We start from the raw sequence: 18,555 nt of genomic DNA on the forward strand, positions 1-18,555 counted from the left end.
AGGCGGACTCTTAACCACTGCACCACCAGGGAAGTCCCAATAATCAGTAATTTTAAATTGATGTTTCTAGGCCATGAATATGAGAAGACTTTTTATTCCTTAGCATGAGAAATATTTGCTGCATATATAACACATTTTAAAAGCAGAAAATTTGATAAACAAATTTGGTCCACTGAATTAAAGCTACTTCAAGAAGGGTTAATTCATCCTGGCAATAATTACTAACAAAATCAATTATTCCTGGTTAAATCATTGGTTAAATTTTTCATTAGATCATCAAAAATTTACTATTCACACAAAAGGCGTAAAAATACAAAATCTATCAATTGGGAATTTGAGCACAAAAGCTTCAATATCAGAGTGCTATCATTTCCCCCCTTTTTGCTAGATCTACAAAAGCCAAGTGTATTCCCTCTGTTTCCTTTTTTAAGTAATTCTTCGCTTTGGGTGATAAATTAGAAAGACACTTATGTCTTGGGATCAATTTTGGAAAACATAAATATTGTATCTATAAGGAAGATATCTACCAAAATGCATGGAAAAATAGCCTTCTCTAAAAGGAGAAAAAGAGTCCTCAATTTCCATGAGATCAGATAGAAATGTAAAGGTCCAAGATTCTAGAGACCTTATGTTCCACAGCCCTGAATAACACGTCCCCAGAACTGAAGTATGCTTTATATTTTCAGTGGGTTGCTACCAATATGAAACAAATACCTGTTAATCTAACTGCAAAAGTAATTGTTTTCCTCTTTAATTAATGCCTTATTTCCATCATTGGTTATCAGATATTGAATTAGGAGGCATAAGTGTAGTTCTTGTTTGAAGAAAAAAGGAGAGATTCTCAAAAGAATGAATCTCAACTAGACACCTGGTAGATAGAATTAATCCAGTCTGCATATTAAAAAAAGAATAAGGGCTTCCCTGGTGGCGCAGTGGTTGGGAGTCCGCCTGCCAATGCAGGGGACACGGGTTTGTGCCCTGGTCCGGGAAGATCCCACATGCCACGGAGCGGCCGGGCCCGTGAGCCATGGCCGCTGAGCCTGCGCGTCCGGAGCCTGTGGCCACTGAGCCTGCGCTCCGCAACGGGAGAGGCCACAACAGTGAGAGGCCCGCGTACCGCAAAAAAAAAAAAAAAGAAAAAGGAGAAAGCATACCTGCTCTCTAAACTCTTTCTCATTCAAGAAACTAAATATAATTATACTTCCCAATCCCAGTCTTATGCTTAAGAATCTGGGCTAAAGCAGGGTGCTATTGTTCCCATGACCTTATCCCTAAGGAACTGGACATGACCTTGAGTGTGCATCAAAAGAAGTGAATGGCTTATTGTAAGCAGTTTTGTATCAAAGGAACTATAAGAGTTGGATTTTGCTAAACGGAACCCTCATTTACGGAGCCAGCCATTGAATATAGGTTTAATGTTCCAATCAACTAATTTTAAAACTTTGCACTCCATAAGGTATTTCTCCAGTGTCACCATATTAGTTGATAATGAGTGAATTAAACTTTCTTTCTCTAGATGAACACTCTATACGAATATAAAACAAAACTAAGTCCGAATTTCTTTTCTCTACTCTCCAGGCTGGTTTCCTTTTAGGAGAGGAAGGTTTAGGATGGAGCAAATTCACACCATTAAATTCGATGTGTGGAATGACTGGGCAGTTGAACTGTTTCACTGTCAGCAAGGTAGAAGTAATTTTTGCATCATTAGTGAAGATGCTGTAAAGGCACTGCTGTATCAAGGGAGACATGGAAGAAATCCCAAAGGGTCAGAATGTGGCTCTCTTGGTCCATCACAAGAAACTACAGCTGCTAGTGAATATATGCTCTAAAGTCAGAAAAAAAAAAAAGCTTCATATTCTCCAAGGTGACTACAACAAAGAAAAATTGGCAGGAGATACTCAATGGATACTTAAATCTGCCTCTGAGTTCTCTCAATCAAATTATAAATCTTTTGATTCTTCAATGTAACTGTTTCTGCTTTGGTCTCACCAGGTTTGAGAGGAATAATAGAAATAATAACCGTCAGGTAACATAATATAGTCACTAAGTCCTCCAAACGAGTTTTAAATAACAAAACAATATAGCTACATACTGGCTTGTGATTTTTTTTTTTACTCTCTATATTGACTTAAATTTAAAGTAATAATGGAAAACTAAAATAAAAATTACAACAGAAAGGAATGTTCTTATTTTAAAAATAAGTATATTTGGAAAAGGGGCTAGTGGAATAAAGGGCTAAAAAATTAGCCTTTGTATAAGCAACTCTCTGATACTGAAGGCAGCATTAGTCAACTAAACACAGTAACAGTGACAAACACCACATTTTAAGGGTGTTCTCTATAGCAATGACAACAGTAATCCAATAGCCGAAATACAGCCAAAATAATGTGTAAGTCATCTAGGCGTTATCAAAAATCACCCACCAGGGACACTTCCCGGGTGGTGCAGTGGATAAGACTCTGTGCTTCCCAATGCAGGGGACCTGGGTTCGATCCCTGGTCAGGGAACAAGATCCTACATGCATGCCACAACTAAGAGTTTGCATGTTGCAACTAAGGAGCCCTGGAACCACAACTAAGGAGTCCACCTGCCAGAACTAAGACCCAGTGCAACCAAAAAAAGAAAAAAATAATCCACCAGAATACCCCTTCCCCCTTCCTTCCTTCCTCCCTCCCTTTCTCTCTCTCTCTCTCTCTTTCTTTCTTTCTTGCCACACTGCAGCTTGTGGGATCTTAGTTTCCCAACCAGGGATCGAACCTGGGCCCCTGGCAGTGAGAGCGCCGAGTCTTAAGCACTGGACCGCCAGGGAATTCATCAGAGTATTATTTTCTAAAATGTGTGAACCTTGTTTTGGGTCAAACTTCTATAGAAAGGAATCTTAAGATTAAGGCAGAAATCTAGAGCACTGCCTGGGTTCAGAAGATACCTGAATACTTAACAGTTTATAATCCAAGAGACTATTAAAAAGGACTACAAGGGCTTCCCTGGTGGCGCAGTGGTTGAGAGTCTGCCTGCCAATGCAGGGGACACGGGTACGTGCCCCGGTCCGGGAAGATCCCACATGCCGTGAAGCGGCTGGGCCCATAAGCCACGGCCGCTGAGCCTGCGCGTCCAGAGCCTGTGCTCCACAACGGGAGAGGCCACAACAGTGAGAGGCCCGCGTATCACAAAAAATAAAAATAAAAAATAAAAAAAATAAAAAGGACTACAAGCTTGCACTAGTGTCATATTCCTTTTGCTTGAAATAGTGACAAGTCATAAGAGAGTTAACATGTTTCTACTGTACTTATTCTAGAGAAGGAGAACTGATAGCTGTACTTCCAATACTTACATGTGACACAATCATACGTGTACGAATATAGAAAAAAAATATATAGTACATACACACATGCACACAAATACATATTCTGTGTAAGCATGAAAGCAAAAAAAACCCCCAAACACTAAGTTTACTCAAATATTTCCCCTAAGATCACTTTCCTGGAATTGTATAATTGAGAAAAGCTTATTACTTATTACTCTGAAAAAACAGTACAAATACTTCAAACTCAAATGTCTAGACAATTTGGCCTAGAATCACAATTCAAAAGTCAACTAAAAATCTCAAATATGCTTTCTAATTTGTTTTTCTATTTCTACTAATGAAGAATAGGATTTTAACTTTTTCCTAGTGTCAAAAGCTAAATTGGTCAGAATCAAGTATAAAGGATTTTAGGTTGGAAAATGAAAATATTTGAGAAAAACAAGTGTAAAATCCAATTTTTTATAAGGACATAACTGATTAAAAACGCCAATATCTACTTAAATCTACAGTATATGATTGTTATTGATAGGAAATGAGCTGTTTGCACTCCAATATATTTTATTACAAGATAATAATCATTCTTAAGATGATAAAGTTCTAAAGTTAAATCAAAAGCACCAAATCAGAAAAAGGCTGTGATCTAACGACTTTTACATTCCCCAAGAGCTTTGGCATTTTCCTGAGTTTTACTGTGTAAATATGACAAAACCATACACCACTTCTGCCACAAAGACAAAAGCAATTACTCCATTAAACAATAATATTTTAAAATGTGAGGTGACAAAATAAAGACTTATATTCAAGTACAACCTTGAAGGTAAGAAGTGGAAGAAAAATTCTTAGTTTTAAAAGAGACAACAGTTCCTTTTCAGTAGTCTTCAAAGAACATAAGAAAGATGAAGCTTTTGGAGCCTAGCTTTTGGAAATTCAACTTGATGTAGTTCTCTACAGACAAAAGGATGAAGATGTGTAAAAATGTAATTCAGGTAAAAGACAGATGTCATGTTGGGGCCATTCACTCAGCCCTAATTTAGAGATGCCAAATTCATTTTTATATTTTAAAGGAGAATAATTCAACTTAGATTGTTTAATGTTTATCTGTAAATGTGAAGGCTTTCATGAAGGCTGACAAACCAGCCTAATAAATTTTTCTGCCTGGGATCAAATATCAACTAATCATCTGGCCAGTTAGAGAAATTAAAAAGTAAGACATACATGTAGGCACACACAGAATAGTTACCTTCAGTTGATTATTGAAAATATCAATCTCCTGTAGTTTTGATCTAGTTTCTTTCTCCACTTCATCCAGTTGGTCTCGTAGCTGCTGACGAGCTAGTTCTTTTGCTTCTAAGGCTCTTTTGAGTGTAAGAAGTGAATCTCCTGTTTTAGAAAAACATCGCAAGATAAGAAAAACAAACTGGCAGTGAGGAAAAATGGTTTTTAACGTTCTCATTTCAATTAAGAAAATTATTGCCAGTAAAAAGGGAAAAAGTCAACTTTTATAAAACACCTACTGTGCAAACTGTTCTGCTGAACTTGTTTTAATTGGTCATTGAGTATCTGTTTTTCTGGAATAAGTCTTCCAAGCATTTGCTGAGACTCCTAGGAGAAAGAGAACACAGCAATGAATGATGGAGAAATCCACCATGTTCCTCATCCCTCAAAGACTCTCCTAATCTCAACCTGAATCCTCTACAGTGAAACTGTCAGGGTGGTTTCACAACTCAGCAGAGAAAATGGAAAGCAATGATCTCTCAATTGCACTGGGATCAAATGCAAATGCAGTGACCCTGCTGTTTGCAAACTGACTCAGTAGTTTAAACAGGAACTGTTCTGTCCTGAACTTTGAGCCTTAATAGGGTTGAACTGGATTACCATACACCTGAAGTTGGAAACAGAAATCAAAAAAGGACTTTTAACAATTAGAATCTTAGCTGCCATATATGTTTGTCCAACACTCAGGATAGAGGCAATTTTAAACAGCTACACAAAAATCTTGAACCAACTGTTTTTTAACTGACATAGATAAAAGCTAAACCACATTGTACAAGCCTATTTGGAGTTTTCATGGGTGACTTGACAAGCAATTGTATTTGCCTAAGTTCAGCTGAAATTATTCAATATAGTTTCTACACATTTTAGAAAAAGGACAATTTTCCAGGCTTTATTAAGGAATATTTGACTTTTATTTTTAATTTGATTTGAGAAAAAAAATCTCTGTGTATTAACTTTTGGTTTGAAAAAATTAAAATGTCAATTAAAAATTTTCACTAGAGGCTAAGAACCAGTCCCTTTCTGGAACAACCACCTTTAGATATAGACTGGCTTGTGTGTAATAAATCTTTGTGTACTATATGTCTGAACAGTAGATACAGTTCAATGGAGAGGATTTGGTAGCATCTTCTCATATGAATAATCCACACAAACACATATACCCCCCATCCCCCAAAATTTGAACAAAACAATACAAAAGTCGATCATTTTCCCAAAAAAAGCATAGCCAACTAAGCTTCTCCTCTTGTTCTCCTTGCTAAATTAAGGCAAGGCCTCTTACCCAATCCCAAAGATTCTTTCCTGAACCAGGACAAACAATGAAGGATCAAGATGAAGCCTGGCTCAGATCACTCAGATTGTTTCATTTATTTAAACGTTACTTTTAAATGGACTACCTGAGTTTCAAAAATAGGTCAAACCAATATGAAGGGCTACCTGACTCATTTGCAGAGCAAGAATTTGCTAATTACTGTAAAGAAAGGAAACAGATTTCTCATGGCCTACTATGTACCTGCCTTTCTTCAAACCATGTATTATTTTTAACTTCACTACTTTTTCAGGAACCTTGATTGGTATTTTATTATCAATAACAATATACTAAGCATCAATCTTAAATAATAAAAATATGTTTGGACACAGCGCATTCAGTGAGATAATAAACAAACACATGGCCTTCACTCCTAAATTTTCAACGGAATATTTTATGAAACTTCTCATAAACAGTTAATGAAAGACACAGAAAAACAGTTACCACAGAAAAGAATACACTTTTAAAAGGTGCATGCATTTTAAAGTATTTTCAAACAATTTCTAGCAGTGAACTTCTGATACTGTTTACATTATACATCATATCCTAATATCTCAAATTGATTAGGACTTCAGTGATAATCAGTAAGGACACAGAAGACATGAACGACATCATGAATCAACTTGATCGACTGACATTTACAGGACACCCTACCCAACTTCAACAGAGTACACATTCTTTACAAGTGCACATGGAATATTCACCAAGACAGATCAAATGCTGGGCCATAACATAAGTCTCAATAAACTTAAAAGGGTTAAAATCATACAGAGTATGTTCACAGATCATATCATAAATAAATCAGAAATCAATAAGACAAATGGAAAAAAAATCGAAGCATTTGGAAACTAAACAGCATAATTCTAAATAATTCATCAAAGAAATGACAAAGGAAATTTTAAAAAAGGTTTTGAATTGAGTGGATTTAAAAATACAACATATTCATATGGCTATGACAATGCTTTGAAGGAATTATATAATTTAAAATGTTATACATTATCAGAAATGGAGAAAGATCCAAACTCAATAATTTAAGCTTCCTCCTTACGAGGCTAGAAAAAAGCAAATCAAACCCAAAATAAAGAGATGGAAGGAAATAATAAGAAGCCTAAGTCAACGAAATAGAAAACAGACGCACCACAGAGAAAAAAAAAAATCTATAAAACCAAAACCTTTTTTAAAAAAAACCAATCAATAAACCCAATATGCTCCTAGCTAGATTGATGGAGTAAAGCAGGAAGAGGGGAAGGGAGAGGAGGAAGAGGGGAAGGGAGAGGAGGAAGAGAAGGAGAAAGGGGAGGGAGAGAAGGAAGAAGGAGAGGAGGAATTGGAGTGGGAGAGAAAAGATACAAATTCCCAATATCAGGAATGAAAGAAGTAAAATCACTACAGATACTACAGACTTGCAAAGAATAATAAGAAAATATTATAAACAATTTTATACAAATAAATTTGTTAACTGAGATGAAATGTTCAAATTCATTGCAAGATACAAAATTATCAAAACAGACCAGAGAACAAATAGAAAACTGGAATAGCCTTGTGTCAATATCTATTGAATAAATTTTGCAATTAAAAGTTCTACCACAAACAAGACTCCAGACCCAGAAGGCTTCACTAGTGAATGCCACCAAAAATTTAAGGAAGAAACACAGTTAACCCTCAGTATCCATGGGGGATTGGTTCCAGGATCCTCTCAAGAGCAAAATCTGAGATTGCTGAAGTCCCTTATATTAAAATGGCATAGTGCAATCAGCCTCCCGAATCCTTTAATCTGCACATTTGGACCAACTGATCTGATACTGGAACCAGATAACTATTCCAGGAGGTGAGAGAAAGTTTTATAGAAATATACAGGATTTTAAGAGACAAGCTGATGGGGTTAGCTAGGAAGGCAGTGTAGTGTCAAGGTTGAGGTTGGATGTAAAGTCTTGAAGTCACATAGATCTGGATTCGAATTTGGATTCCTGTTTCCCAGCTAGAAACTCAATGCCAGAAACTGATTCTAGAATGTTCCCTTCTCGAACCTTCACTTTCTCACGTATAACATGAGAGTAATGATAGTGCCCTTACCAGATTACTGTAGGACTCTATTAAATATCCACATTAAGGTCTTAGCACTGAGCACACTGGCACATGCCAGGCTTTGGATAAATGGTAGCTACCACTACAGTCAGTCCACCATATCTGGATTCAACCAGCCTAGGATCGAATTTCAGTTCAAATATGCCAATATGGAAGAACTACTGTACTATCCGTTTTACATAAAGGACTTGGAGGACCCACAGATTTTGGTATCCCCAGGCAACTTGGAACCAGTGCCCCCACAGATATCAAGGAAAGACTACCATCAAATATTTTTAGAAACTAAAAGAGAAAAGAATACCCTACAGCTTAGTTTCTTATTTATTACCCTGATACCAAAGCTAGACAAGGACATTATGAGAAATCGATAAACTAATATCCTTCAAGAATTTCAATAGAGACCCCTAATAACAGCAAGTTGAATCCAGCAAAATGTTTGTTAAACAATAATACACCATGACCAAGTACAGTTTACCCCAAGAATGGAAGGTTGGTTTAACATTCAAATATCACCATATTAAAAAATAAAGGAGAAAAAAAACACATAAATATCTCAGTAAATGCAGGAATAAAGAATATGACCCAATTCAACACCCATTCATGATCAAAACTGTCAGCAAACAAGGAAAAAAAGGGAAGTCCCTCACCCTAACAAAGGGCATCAATCAGGGCTTCCCTGGTGGCGCAGTGGTTGAGAGTCCGCCTGCTGATGCAGGGGACACGGGTTCCTGCCCCGGTCTGGGAAGATCCCACATGCCGCAGAGCGGCTGGGCCTGTGAGCCATGGCCACTGAGCCTGCGTTTTCGGAGCCTGTACTCCACAACGGGAGAGGCCACAACAATGAGAGGCCCGCGTACCGCAAAAAAAAAAAGGGCATCAATCAAAAAAAACCCTACAGTTAACATCATACTTCATGGTGAGAGACTGAATGCTTTGCTCCTAAGATCAAGAACAAGACTCTCACCACTTCTATTCAACATAGTACTAGAGGTTGTAATCAACACAGTTAAGACAAAAAAAGAAATAAAAGGTGTACAGATTGGAAAAAAAAAAAGTTATGGTGGCACAGTGGTGAAGACTCCACGCTCCCAATGCAGGGGGCCCGGGTTCAATCCCTGGTCAGGGAACTAGAACCCACATGCATGCCACAACTAAGAGTTCACATGCCACAATTGAGGAGCCCGCCTGCCACAACTAAGACCTTGACACAACTAAGACCTGGCGCAACCAAATGAATAAATAAATATTAAAAAAAAAAAGAAAACGAAGAAATAAAGTTATCCTTATTCACAATGTTTATGCATGTAGGAATTCTAAGGAAGCTACAATAAAGCTATTAGAACCAATAAATGAGTTAGGCAATATCACACATATAACGTCAATATATGAAAATGAATTCTGGTTCTATATACTGGCGTCAAACAACTGTAAATTGAAATTAAAATATGTAATACACAATAGCATCAAAAACCTTGAAATAATTAGGGCTAAACTTTACAAAATATGTACAAGACTTGTACACTGAAAACTACAAAACACTGCTGTAAGAAATCTGTAACAACCCAAATAAAATTAAGAGATATACTATTAAGACTCAGTATTGTTAAGATGTCAATTCTTCCCATACTGATCTATAAATTCAATGGAATTCCAATAAAAACTCTAAGAACTTTTGTAAAAACTGACATGATGATTTTAAAAGCTTCTGTGGAAATGTAAAGGACCTAAAATAGCCAAAATAATTTGAAAAAGAAAAATATTGAAGAATTCACACTACCTGATTTCAAAAATTATTATAAAACTAAAATTATCAACAGAGTGAAATACTGGTGAAAGGATAGACAAAGATCAAAGGAACAGAAGAGAATCTAGAAAAGATTTTTTACAAATGTGGTTAATTGATTATCAACAAGCTACCAAGGCAATTCAATGGGGGAAAAGGACAGTGTTTTTAATAAATGTTGCTAGAACAACTGGGTGTTGCTATGGAAAACAACGAACCTCACCCCTTACCTTACACTTAAGTAAAAACGAACCTGAAATGGATCACAGACCTAAACATGTAATATAAAAGGGTAAAACTCCTGGAAGAAAAGATAAGAGAAAATATCTGCAACCTTGGGATAGTCAAAGATTTCTTGCATCGGACACAGAAAGTATAAACCATAAAACAAAAAAATGAATAAATTGAACTTTCCCAAAATTAAACACGTCTGCCCTTTAAAGAACACCATTACAAAAATGAAAAGGTAAGCCACAGACTGGGCGAAAATGTTTGCAAAACATCTATCTGACAAAGGACTTCTGGGACTTCCCTGGTGGCACAGTGGTTAAGATTCCACGCCCCTAATGCAGAGGGCCCAGGTTCAATCCCTGGTCAGGGAACTAGATCCCACATGCATGCCGCAACTAAGAGTTTGCATGCCACAACTAAGGAGTCGGCAAGCTGCAACTAAGGAGCCCTCCTGCCACAACTAAGGAGCACACGTGCCGCAACTAAGGAGCCAGCGAGCCACAATTAAGGAGCCTGTGAGCTGCAACTAAGGAGCCTGCCTGACACAACTAAGACCCGGCACAACCAAATAAATAAATTTTTTTTTAAAAAAGGATTTCTTACGAGAATATATAAAGAACTTTGATAATATGCTAAACAACCTACCAAAAAATGAGCTAAAGATTTTTTCACAAAAGACACACAGAAGAAGATGCATACTAATACACATATGAAACAATGACCAACATCATTAGCCTTCAGGAAAATGCAAATTAAAGCCAAATGAGATATTGTTACACACCCACCAGAGATGTTAAAATTAAAAATAATGGCAATACCAAGTGTTGACAAGAATGAGGAACAACTGAAGGACTCATACACTCCTGGTGAGAATGTAAAATGGTACAACCACTTTGCAAACAGTTTGATAGTTCCTGATAGGGTTAAGCACATACTTACATGACATAGTAATTCCACTCCTAAAATTTAACCAAGAGAAATAAAACACATTTCCACATAAAGATGTATAAGTAAATACTCATTGCAGCTTTATTCATAAAAGTCCTAAACCAGGGACTTCCCTGGTGGCACAGTGGTTAGGAATCCGCCTGCTGGTGCAGGGGACACGGGTTTGATCCCTGGTCTGGGAAGATCCCACGTGCCACGGAGCAACTGAGCCCTTGCACCACAACTACTGAGCCTGCGCTCTAGAGCCCGCGAGCCACAACTACTGAGCCCGCGAGCCACAACTACTGAGCCCGCGCGCCTAGAGCCCGTGCTCCGCAACGAGAAGCCACTGCAATGAGAAGCCCGCACACTGCAACAAAGAGTAGCCCCTGCTCGCTGCAGCTAGAGAAGGCCTGTGCACAGCGATGAAGACCCAACGCAGCCAAAAATAAATTTAAAGAAAAAACAGTCCCAAGCTGGAAAAAAACCTACATGTCCCTCAACAGGTGAGGGGATAAATAAGGAAATATTACTCAGTGATGAAAAGGAACAAACAACTGATTCACTCAACAATATGGATAAATCTCAAAAAAAGCATGCAGAGAGGAAGAAGCTGAAATGAAAGTCACAATGTTCAAGGGACTTCCCTGGTGGGGCAGTGGTTAAGAATCCACCTGCCAATGCAGGGGACACGGGTTTGAGCCCTGGTCCGGGAAGATCCCACATGCTGTGGAGCAATTAAGCCCGTGCGCCACAACTACTGAGCCTGCGCTCTACAGCCCATGAGCCACAGCTACTGAGCCCGCGTGCCTAAAGCCTGTGCTCCGCAACAAGAGAAGCCACCCAATGAGAAGACTGAGCACCGCGATGAAGAGTAGCTCCTGCTCGCCGTAACTAGAGCAAGCCCACGTGCAGCAACAAAGACCCAACGCAGCCTAAATAAATAAATAAATAAATAAAAAGAAAGAAAACGTCTCTGAGAACACAGAGGTTTTAAAACGACTTATAAAAAAAAAAAAGTCACAATGCTCAAAACTGATCTTTCATGATGATATGCAGAACAATATCTACATGAATTTGATGCCCCCCTAGCTCAACACTTGAAACCAAACCAGGTGATATTGTAACAACTTGGTGGTCAAGGTTGGATAGGTAATAAAATGAAAGCAGAACTGCTTAGAGTACTCCACTGTCTCCAACTGTGTGTATACATACATTTCTGGAACTCCCCCTAATATACTTAACTGCACTTCTTTATTGTGCTCATCACGGTAAAGCCAAAGTCCTATGAATGGACTATAGGCCCTGTGTGATCCAGCCCCCACTTGCTCCAACCATAGTGGTCTCCTTGCTGTAACTGGCATCCCAGAGATCAGCTACAGCCTCAGGTCTTCTGCACTATTGTTTCCCTACCTATAACTTGCTCTGCCAGATATTCACATGGCTCAGCCACTCATCTCTTTCAAGTCTTTGCTCAAAAAGCATGTTCAAAGAGAGGCCTGTCCTGACCACATTACTCAAAATCACAGCTCTCCTTACTACTGGGGACTCTCTTCCCTACTCGCTCTCCAGAGCAACTTTTCATCTTCTAATAGAGTACATACTTGTTATTTTATTAGTGCTTGTCTCCCCTGCAAACAGAAGGTAAGCTCTGTGAGGGCGGGGTTCCTGTCTCTGCTGTCCACTGCTGGATCCTCAGTGCTTACCAGAGCTTGCATTGAGCTGGCATGTAGCAGTCTCGGCAAGTGTGCTGAGTTACTAGACAACCTATTTTCAGGCAAGGACCTTGTCTACTTCATCTTGGCTTCCCAGTGCCTATTAGATGCTTGATGTTTGTTGAGTGAATAAATGAATGAGATGAATCAGAGAAAGGCATGTAAGCCAAAAAGCTTTTAAGGGACATATTTTCTCACCTGTAATTGTTGCTGTAGGTGGGTGATTTCAGCAATTCTCAACTCTCTAGATTTGTTTGTGCTCTCAATTTCTTGCCTTTGGGTTGTCAATCGACATCTGATATCTTGAAGTTTTCCTTCTAGTTGATGCTTCTTATCATTCTTTAACAAATGAAAAATAATAAGAATTATTAGCATTTTAATGGTTCAATGTAAGTAGATTCCCAAAGCATAATCAAATTACTCACTAGAGCTTCTAATTCAAATTCCAAAGTCTTTTTCTTTGCTTTCAGCACAACTATGTCCTCTTGTTCTTTGTTTCTTTGATTTAATAGTTCTTGTCTTCGATTCCGTTCCCATTCAAGCTGTCGTTGCCTTTCAAGCTCCCGTTTTGCAGCCTATGACATACACAGACGATTTATCAATTGTTCAGTTCTTACACTCTTCAAGGTCTCTTAGTAAGCATTACATCTAGTAAGTCTTTTCTTTTAGGGGTGAAATATTATTAAACATTACAAGAAATTTTAATTTTAAAATAGCAGAAAAATTTTATACAAATATAATATTCCTTCTATGGGAAAACAGAGAATATTGAGAAAGGCTATTATGTTTACATGAGCTGAGAACAGACTGGATTGTTTCACCACTGACATTCAATTCTTTACGCTGCTAAGGATGCTTGGTGTGCTAAAATAAGCTGCTCTTCCTTATTTACGGACTCATAAAAAACAAGGAAAATTAATCTAGTAAAATCAAGCCAAAAACCCCAGAACAAAAAACAAAACAAAAAAAGCTTTCTTCCATCAAACAAGTAATTATTATTTCTTCTGTCACATGAGAGATTATTATTTGTCTCAAGCTTTAGAAGTCTGTAAACCCCATCTCCCTAATCATTCATTTCCTTTTTAGCACAGAAGGTTCTGTAATTTCTCTGGCAACATCAGCTCTCTTCAACGCTGACTCTGATGGCTGCTAGGCAGAGTAACTGTGGGAGCACCCGGCACTCTTTATCGTATTGTAATTGCTTCTTACATACCTGTGCTCCAACTACACTGTAAGGGCCTGGAGGACAGGTGGAGTTCCTATTTATCACCATATCTCCAGGGACTATCAATGCCTGGCACATGGTAAATGTCAATTAAATAATCTTGAATAAACACTCTAAAATACTTTTTTTTTAAAAAAACATTGAAGAAGGAAAGGCTGTCTACCTTTTGGTTGTCATCCTGGAAATGAAAATCCTGTTAGTATCTGTGTGTGTCTGCCCGAATGAAAGGGAGGCTTATAGCTACAAGTTTTCTAAAGCAATCATCAGGAGATGAAACCAAAGTATTATTTTTTTATAAAGACAAATCCCCCATCTTTGAAATACATTTTATCCACACAAGAGAATCATGTCATTGCTTCGGTAACAATATACTAGGACTTCCCTGGTGGTGCAGTGGTTAAGAATCCGCCTGCCAATGCAGGGGACACAGGTTCGAGCCCTGGTCCAGGAGGACTCCACATGCCATGGAGCAACTAAGCCCATGCACCACAACTACTGAGTCTGCACTCTAGAGCCCGCGAGCCACAACTACTGAGCCCGTGTGCCACAACTACTGAAGTCTGTGTGCCTAGAGCCCGTGCTCCACAACAAGAGCAGCCACCACAATGAGAAGCCCATGCACTGCAACGAAGAGTAGCCCGCACACAGCAATGAAGACCCAATGCAGCCATAAATTAATTAATTAATTATTTTAAAAAAACCAATATACTAAAATTGGAAAGATAGGAGATAGGCTTGGCCCCTATCCAGGTATGGCACCAAATTTAGGAAGCCATCCATAAAATACAGTGAAGATTACTAGACATATTTTCTAAAGTGGAAAAAGAAAAAGATGCAGAACAATAAAATAGTGTGATACCATTACAGTGGTTTCATAAAACAATTTCAACTAAACCTTCAACCTCTCCACCATATAAACCTTTTTGTTTCTATATTTGTATGTGAATGCAGAAAAAAGCCTAGAAAAAAATACTTAACTGCTATCAGTGGTTTGTTACAAGACTGTATTATCAAAAACTTGTACATGAATGTTCATAGCAAGAGTATTCAAAATAGCCAAAAAATAGAAACAACCCAAATGTCCACCAACTGATGAATGGATAAATTTAAAATGTGGCCTATCCATATAATGGAATACTATTCAACCACAAAAAGGAATAAAGTAATGATTCACGCTACAACTTAGCACGAAAACATGCTAATCGAAAGCCAGACACAAAAGGCCACATATTATGTGAATCCACTTATACAAAATGTCCAGAATAGGCTAACCTATGGAGATAGAAAGGAAATTCGCGGTTGTTAAGGGCAGGAGAAGGGGGAATGGGGAGTAACTGCTTAATGGGTAAGGAGTTTCTTTTTGGGGTGATGAATTAGTGGTGACGGTTGCACAATTTTGTGAATAACTAAAACTACTGAATTGTAAAAAGAAAAAAAAGACTGTGTTAATATATTACTTAAACAGCTCTGGAAGAGCACAGCACGTGTGTTCATGACGGGGCTGCTCCCCAGCTGCTCACCTCTCGCCTCTCGATTTCTTTCCTGCGCTCCTCCTCTCTCTGACGTTCTAGCTCCCGCTGCTTTTCCAGCTGCTTCTCCAGCTCCAGTTGCCTCTTGCGCTCCTGTTCCTGGCGTTCCCGCTCCTTCCTCTCCTGCTCCGCCCTCTCCAGCTGGGCCAGGCGCTCTTGTTCTTTGCGCTGCTGCTCCAAGAGCGCTTGTCTCCGTTTCTCCAGCTCCAGATTGCCACGTTCAAAGTTCTCACGCTTCTTATCTTCAAAGGTTACTTTAAAACAAGACATAACAATTAGGAAAAGCCATGATTTTCAACATAGTATTTTCAAAGGGAAAACTCAATGGCATATTGGAAATGTGTAGTGTACCTGCAAACCTGAACTCCCAAAGCTTCTTTCTCACCTGTGCCCTCGCTGATAAGCACTATGAACGTGCCCTTCACCCAGCTTCTTGCTTATATACTCTCCCCTCCAGATGAACCACATCACAGTGTTCGAAATGCCAAACGCGGTTTCTGGAATAATCTTTTGACAGCAGTTCTGCATCATCACCCAACCTCCATACCTTCCCTGTCACTCTACCCTTTCCCTTTTCTATGACCTGGATTCAGCAATTGACCCCTTGTCACTTCTGTACCACGAATCTTTCCCTTTCTACCTCCTTTTTCTTTGCTTAAAACCGCGCTGTTATGTCTTCAATTTTAACAAACAAGACAGTTTCTGAATGCAGAGGTAAGAAGGTAAGTCTCCTCCTGGGTTTCACACTGAAGAGCAGGTTGTGCCCTAATCATCATGGAAATGATACTCCGTAAATTATTTTTTCTAACCCATTACTCAGTTTCCTTCTTTGAGAACACCAATTATGAATTTTAGAACTATCCCCAGGTCAATAATTGTTTTTCTCTGATCCTTGCTAACACTGTTTACACCCATTTTATTTTACTTTAAAAAAAAATTCCACCCACCACATCCCTTACTATGTTTTCAGCAGCGTCTATTCAGTTTTGTGTTTGCTTCACACGCTTCTCCTTGGAGCCAGCCCCAGACAAGGGAAGCTCTCACTGCCAGCCTGTGCAGCATGTCATTCCCATTGTTCCCAATCTATTTCAAGGGCCGTCACTTCACACACTGTCTTGAGATGTGTAGCTGTGAGCATCCTTTCTTGGCCTCTTCCCACATTCCTGTCTGGCCTTCACTGAAAACAGACCTTCCTTACATACTGTAGTTAGATTAGAGATCAGAGATGGCAAGCAAGTTTTACTTTCTTGTTCTTCTGGCTCCTTTTGTGATTTCAGAACAGGCAGCAACCATTTTACTCTGCCACCTTAAAATCGAAAGTCCCCTCCGTCAGAGAAAGGAATGAAGTAATGATACATGCTACAATGTGGATGAATCTCAAAAACACTATGCTAATTGAAAGAAGCTGGATGTAAAAGGTCACCCACTGCATAATACCATTTATATGAAATATCCAGAAGAGGTAAATCCAAAGAGACAGAAAGCAGACTGGTGATTTCCAGGGGCTGGGGAAAAGGGAGAATGGAGAGTAACTAGGTATGGCCACTGTTTTGGACTGAATGTTTTCCACCCCACCAATTTATAGGTTGAAACCCTAACCCCCAAGTGGGCTGGTATTTGGAGATGGGAACTTTGTAATTCCAGTTAAGATAAGGTCATGACGATGGGGCCCTCATTATGAATTAGTGGCCTTATAAGAAAAGGAAGAGAGAGCTATCTTTCTTTTTCCATGTGCACACACCGAGGAAAGGCCACGTGAGGACCTAGTGAGAATGCAGCCATCTGCAAGTCAGGAAGAGTGCCCTCACCAGGAATGGAAGTGGATGGCACCCTGATCTTGGACTTCCTATCCTCCAGAACTGTGAGAAATAAATTTCTGCTGTTTGAGACACCCAGACTATGACATTTTATTATGGAAGCCCAAGCTGACTTAGACAGCCACTGAACTGTACACTTCAAAATGATCAATTTTATCTTAAGTAAATTTTACCTCAATTTAAAAAAAAGAAAAAAACTGAAAGTCCCTATACATCTTTTTAATTCCAAAATCTGGCCCTATTTCTGGTACACAGAGGCACATAATAAATGGTTGTTGAAAGAAAGAATGCACTAACCCAAAACTCTAATACTGTCACAACCTGTTCAAAACTTTAAATGAATGTCTTCTACCAAGAGAAAAAGAAAATTCCAAATTCTAAGGATTCCTGTCCTTATTTGCTTTAAGACTTTACTCCCATTGTTATCAACCTGAAATGTTCCTCCCTTCCACTTGTAGTGACCCAATTACTCTTCAAATCTCAACTCAACTGTGACCTCTTCCATAGAGATTTAATTGCTTGTGTATTTCCCAGTCTATGCCAACCAGCTATAAGTAAGCTCTGCTGTGCATCTATAATTCTGTCTTCAGGAATTTATCATACTTATGCACTGCTTTGATGATTGTTTATATGGATGTCTTAAATCCTCAGTTGTATTATAACCTTATAGAGGGCATGGACCATGTATTATTAACATTTAGATTCTTCACTGTACTCAACACACTTGAACAAAGAACATTTTCAGTAAGCAGTTTATCACTGAACAAAAAGTAATTTAGTTAAAGAGGAGACTAGGAGAGCTAGTGTCCTGAGCAGGTCAATTATCCCCTGAGCACTTTAAATGCAACAAAATGACACTGACAGAGTATTAAACATAAAGAGGTTCCATAATAAATTTCATTAGGGTGTCAGTATCAGTTGTCATCTCATCATTAATAATTCATAGCTACCATAGAATATTTTAATAGTATGATGAATTTATCTTTGTAAATGAGGATAATTTAAATTAGGTTCATATTAAATTTAAAATAACTTCTTGTTATCAAGGAGCTTCCGATTCTATAACAACATGAGAAAACAACAGTAGGCAATTTTACATTCTATTTCTGCACTGGTGGTATTAAGCAACCACCTTAAAGGCTTATCAGTTTTGAGCATTTTATAGATAACATTTATAAAATTTTTGTTAAGTGGTAAATAATCAGATTTCAATTTAAAAGCTAGAACAAGGGTGCATTAGCAGAGTACATAATGTTCTTATTTCTATACATATATTCAAATCCAAAAGCATATGAAAAGTGTCTCCTTTCTGACTAAGGTCAGTTAAAGAAACATAGCAAGGGCTTGCCTGGTGGCTC

General features: G+C 38.4%; 1 protein-coding gene across 3 annotated transcripts in view; it reads right to left on the reverse strand.

Annotated features, from left to right (window-relative positions):
* Positions 1 to 18,555, reverse strand: part of ITSN1 (intersectin 1) — a 231,947-nt gene that overhangs the window by 112,716 nt on the left and 100,676 nt on the right. For all 3 annotated transcript variants that reach the window (XM_029214102.1, XM_029214104.1, XM_029214103.1), the window contains exons 12-16: positions 15,372 to 15,634; positions 13,052 to 13,201; positions 12,825 to 12,965; positions 4,819 to 4,906; positions 4,545 to 4,684 (exon numbers count right to left, since the gene is read on the reverse strand). In XM_029214102.1, coding sequence (XP_029069935.1) covers positions 4,545 to 4,684; positions 4,819 to 4,906; positions 12,825 to 12,965; positions 13,052 to 13,201; positions 15,372 to 15,634 — 782 coding nt within the window. The remainder of the gene's footprint in view (positions 1 to 4,544; positions 4,685 to 4,818; positions 4,907 to 12,824; positions 12,966 to 13,051; positions 13,202 to 15,371; positions 15,635 to 18,555) is intronic.

The sequence above is a fragment of the Monodon monoceros genome, unplaced genomic scaffold (genome assembly GCF_005190385.1).
Source record: "Monodon monoceros isolate NGI ecotype Baffin Bay Population unplaced genomic scaffold, NGI_Narwhal_1 Super_Scaffold_11, whole genome shotgun sequence".
Taxonomy (NCBI): Eukaryota; Metazoa; Chordata; class Mammalia; order Artiodactyla; family Monodontidae; genus Monodon; species Monodon monoceros.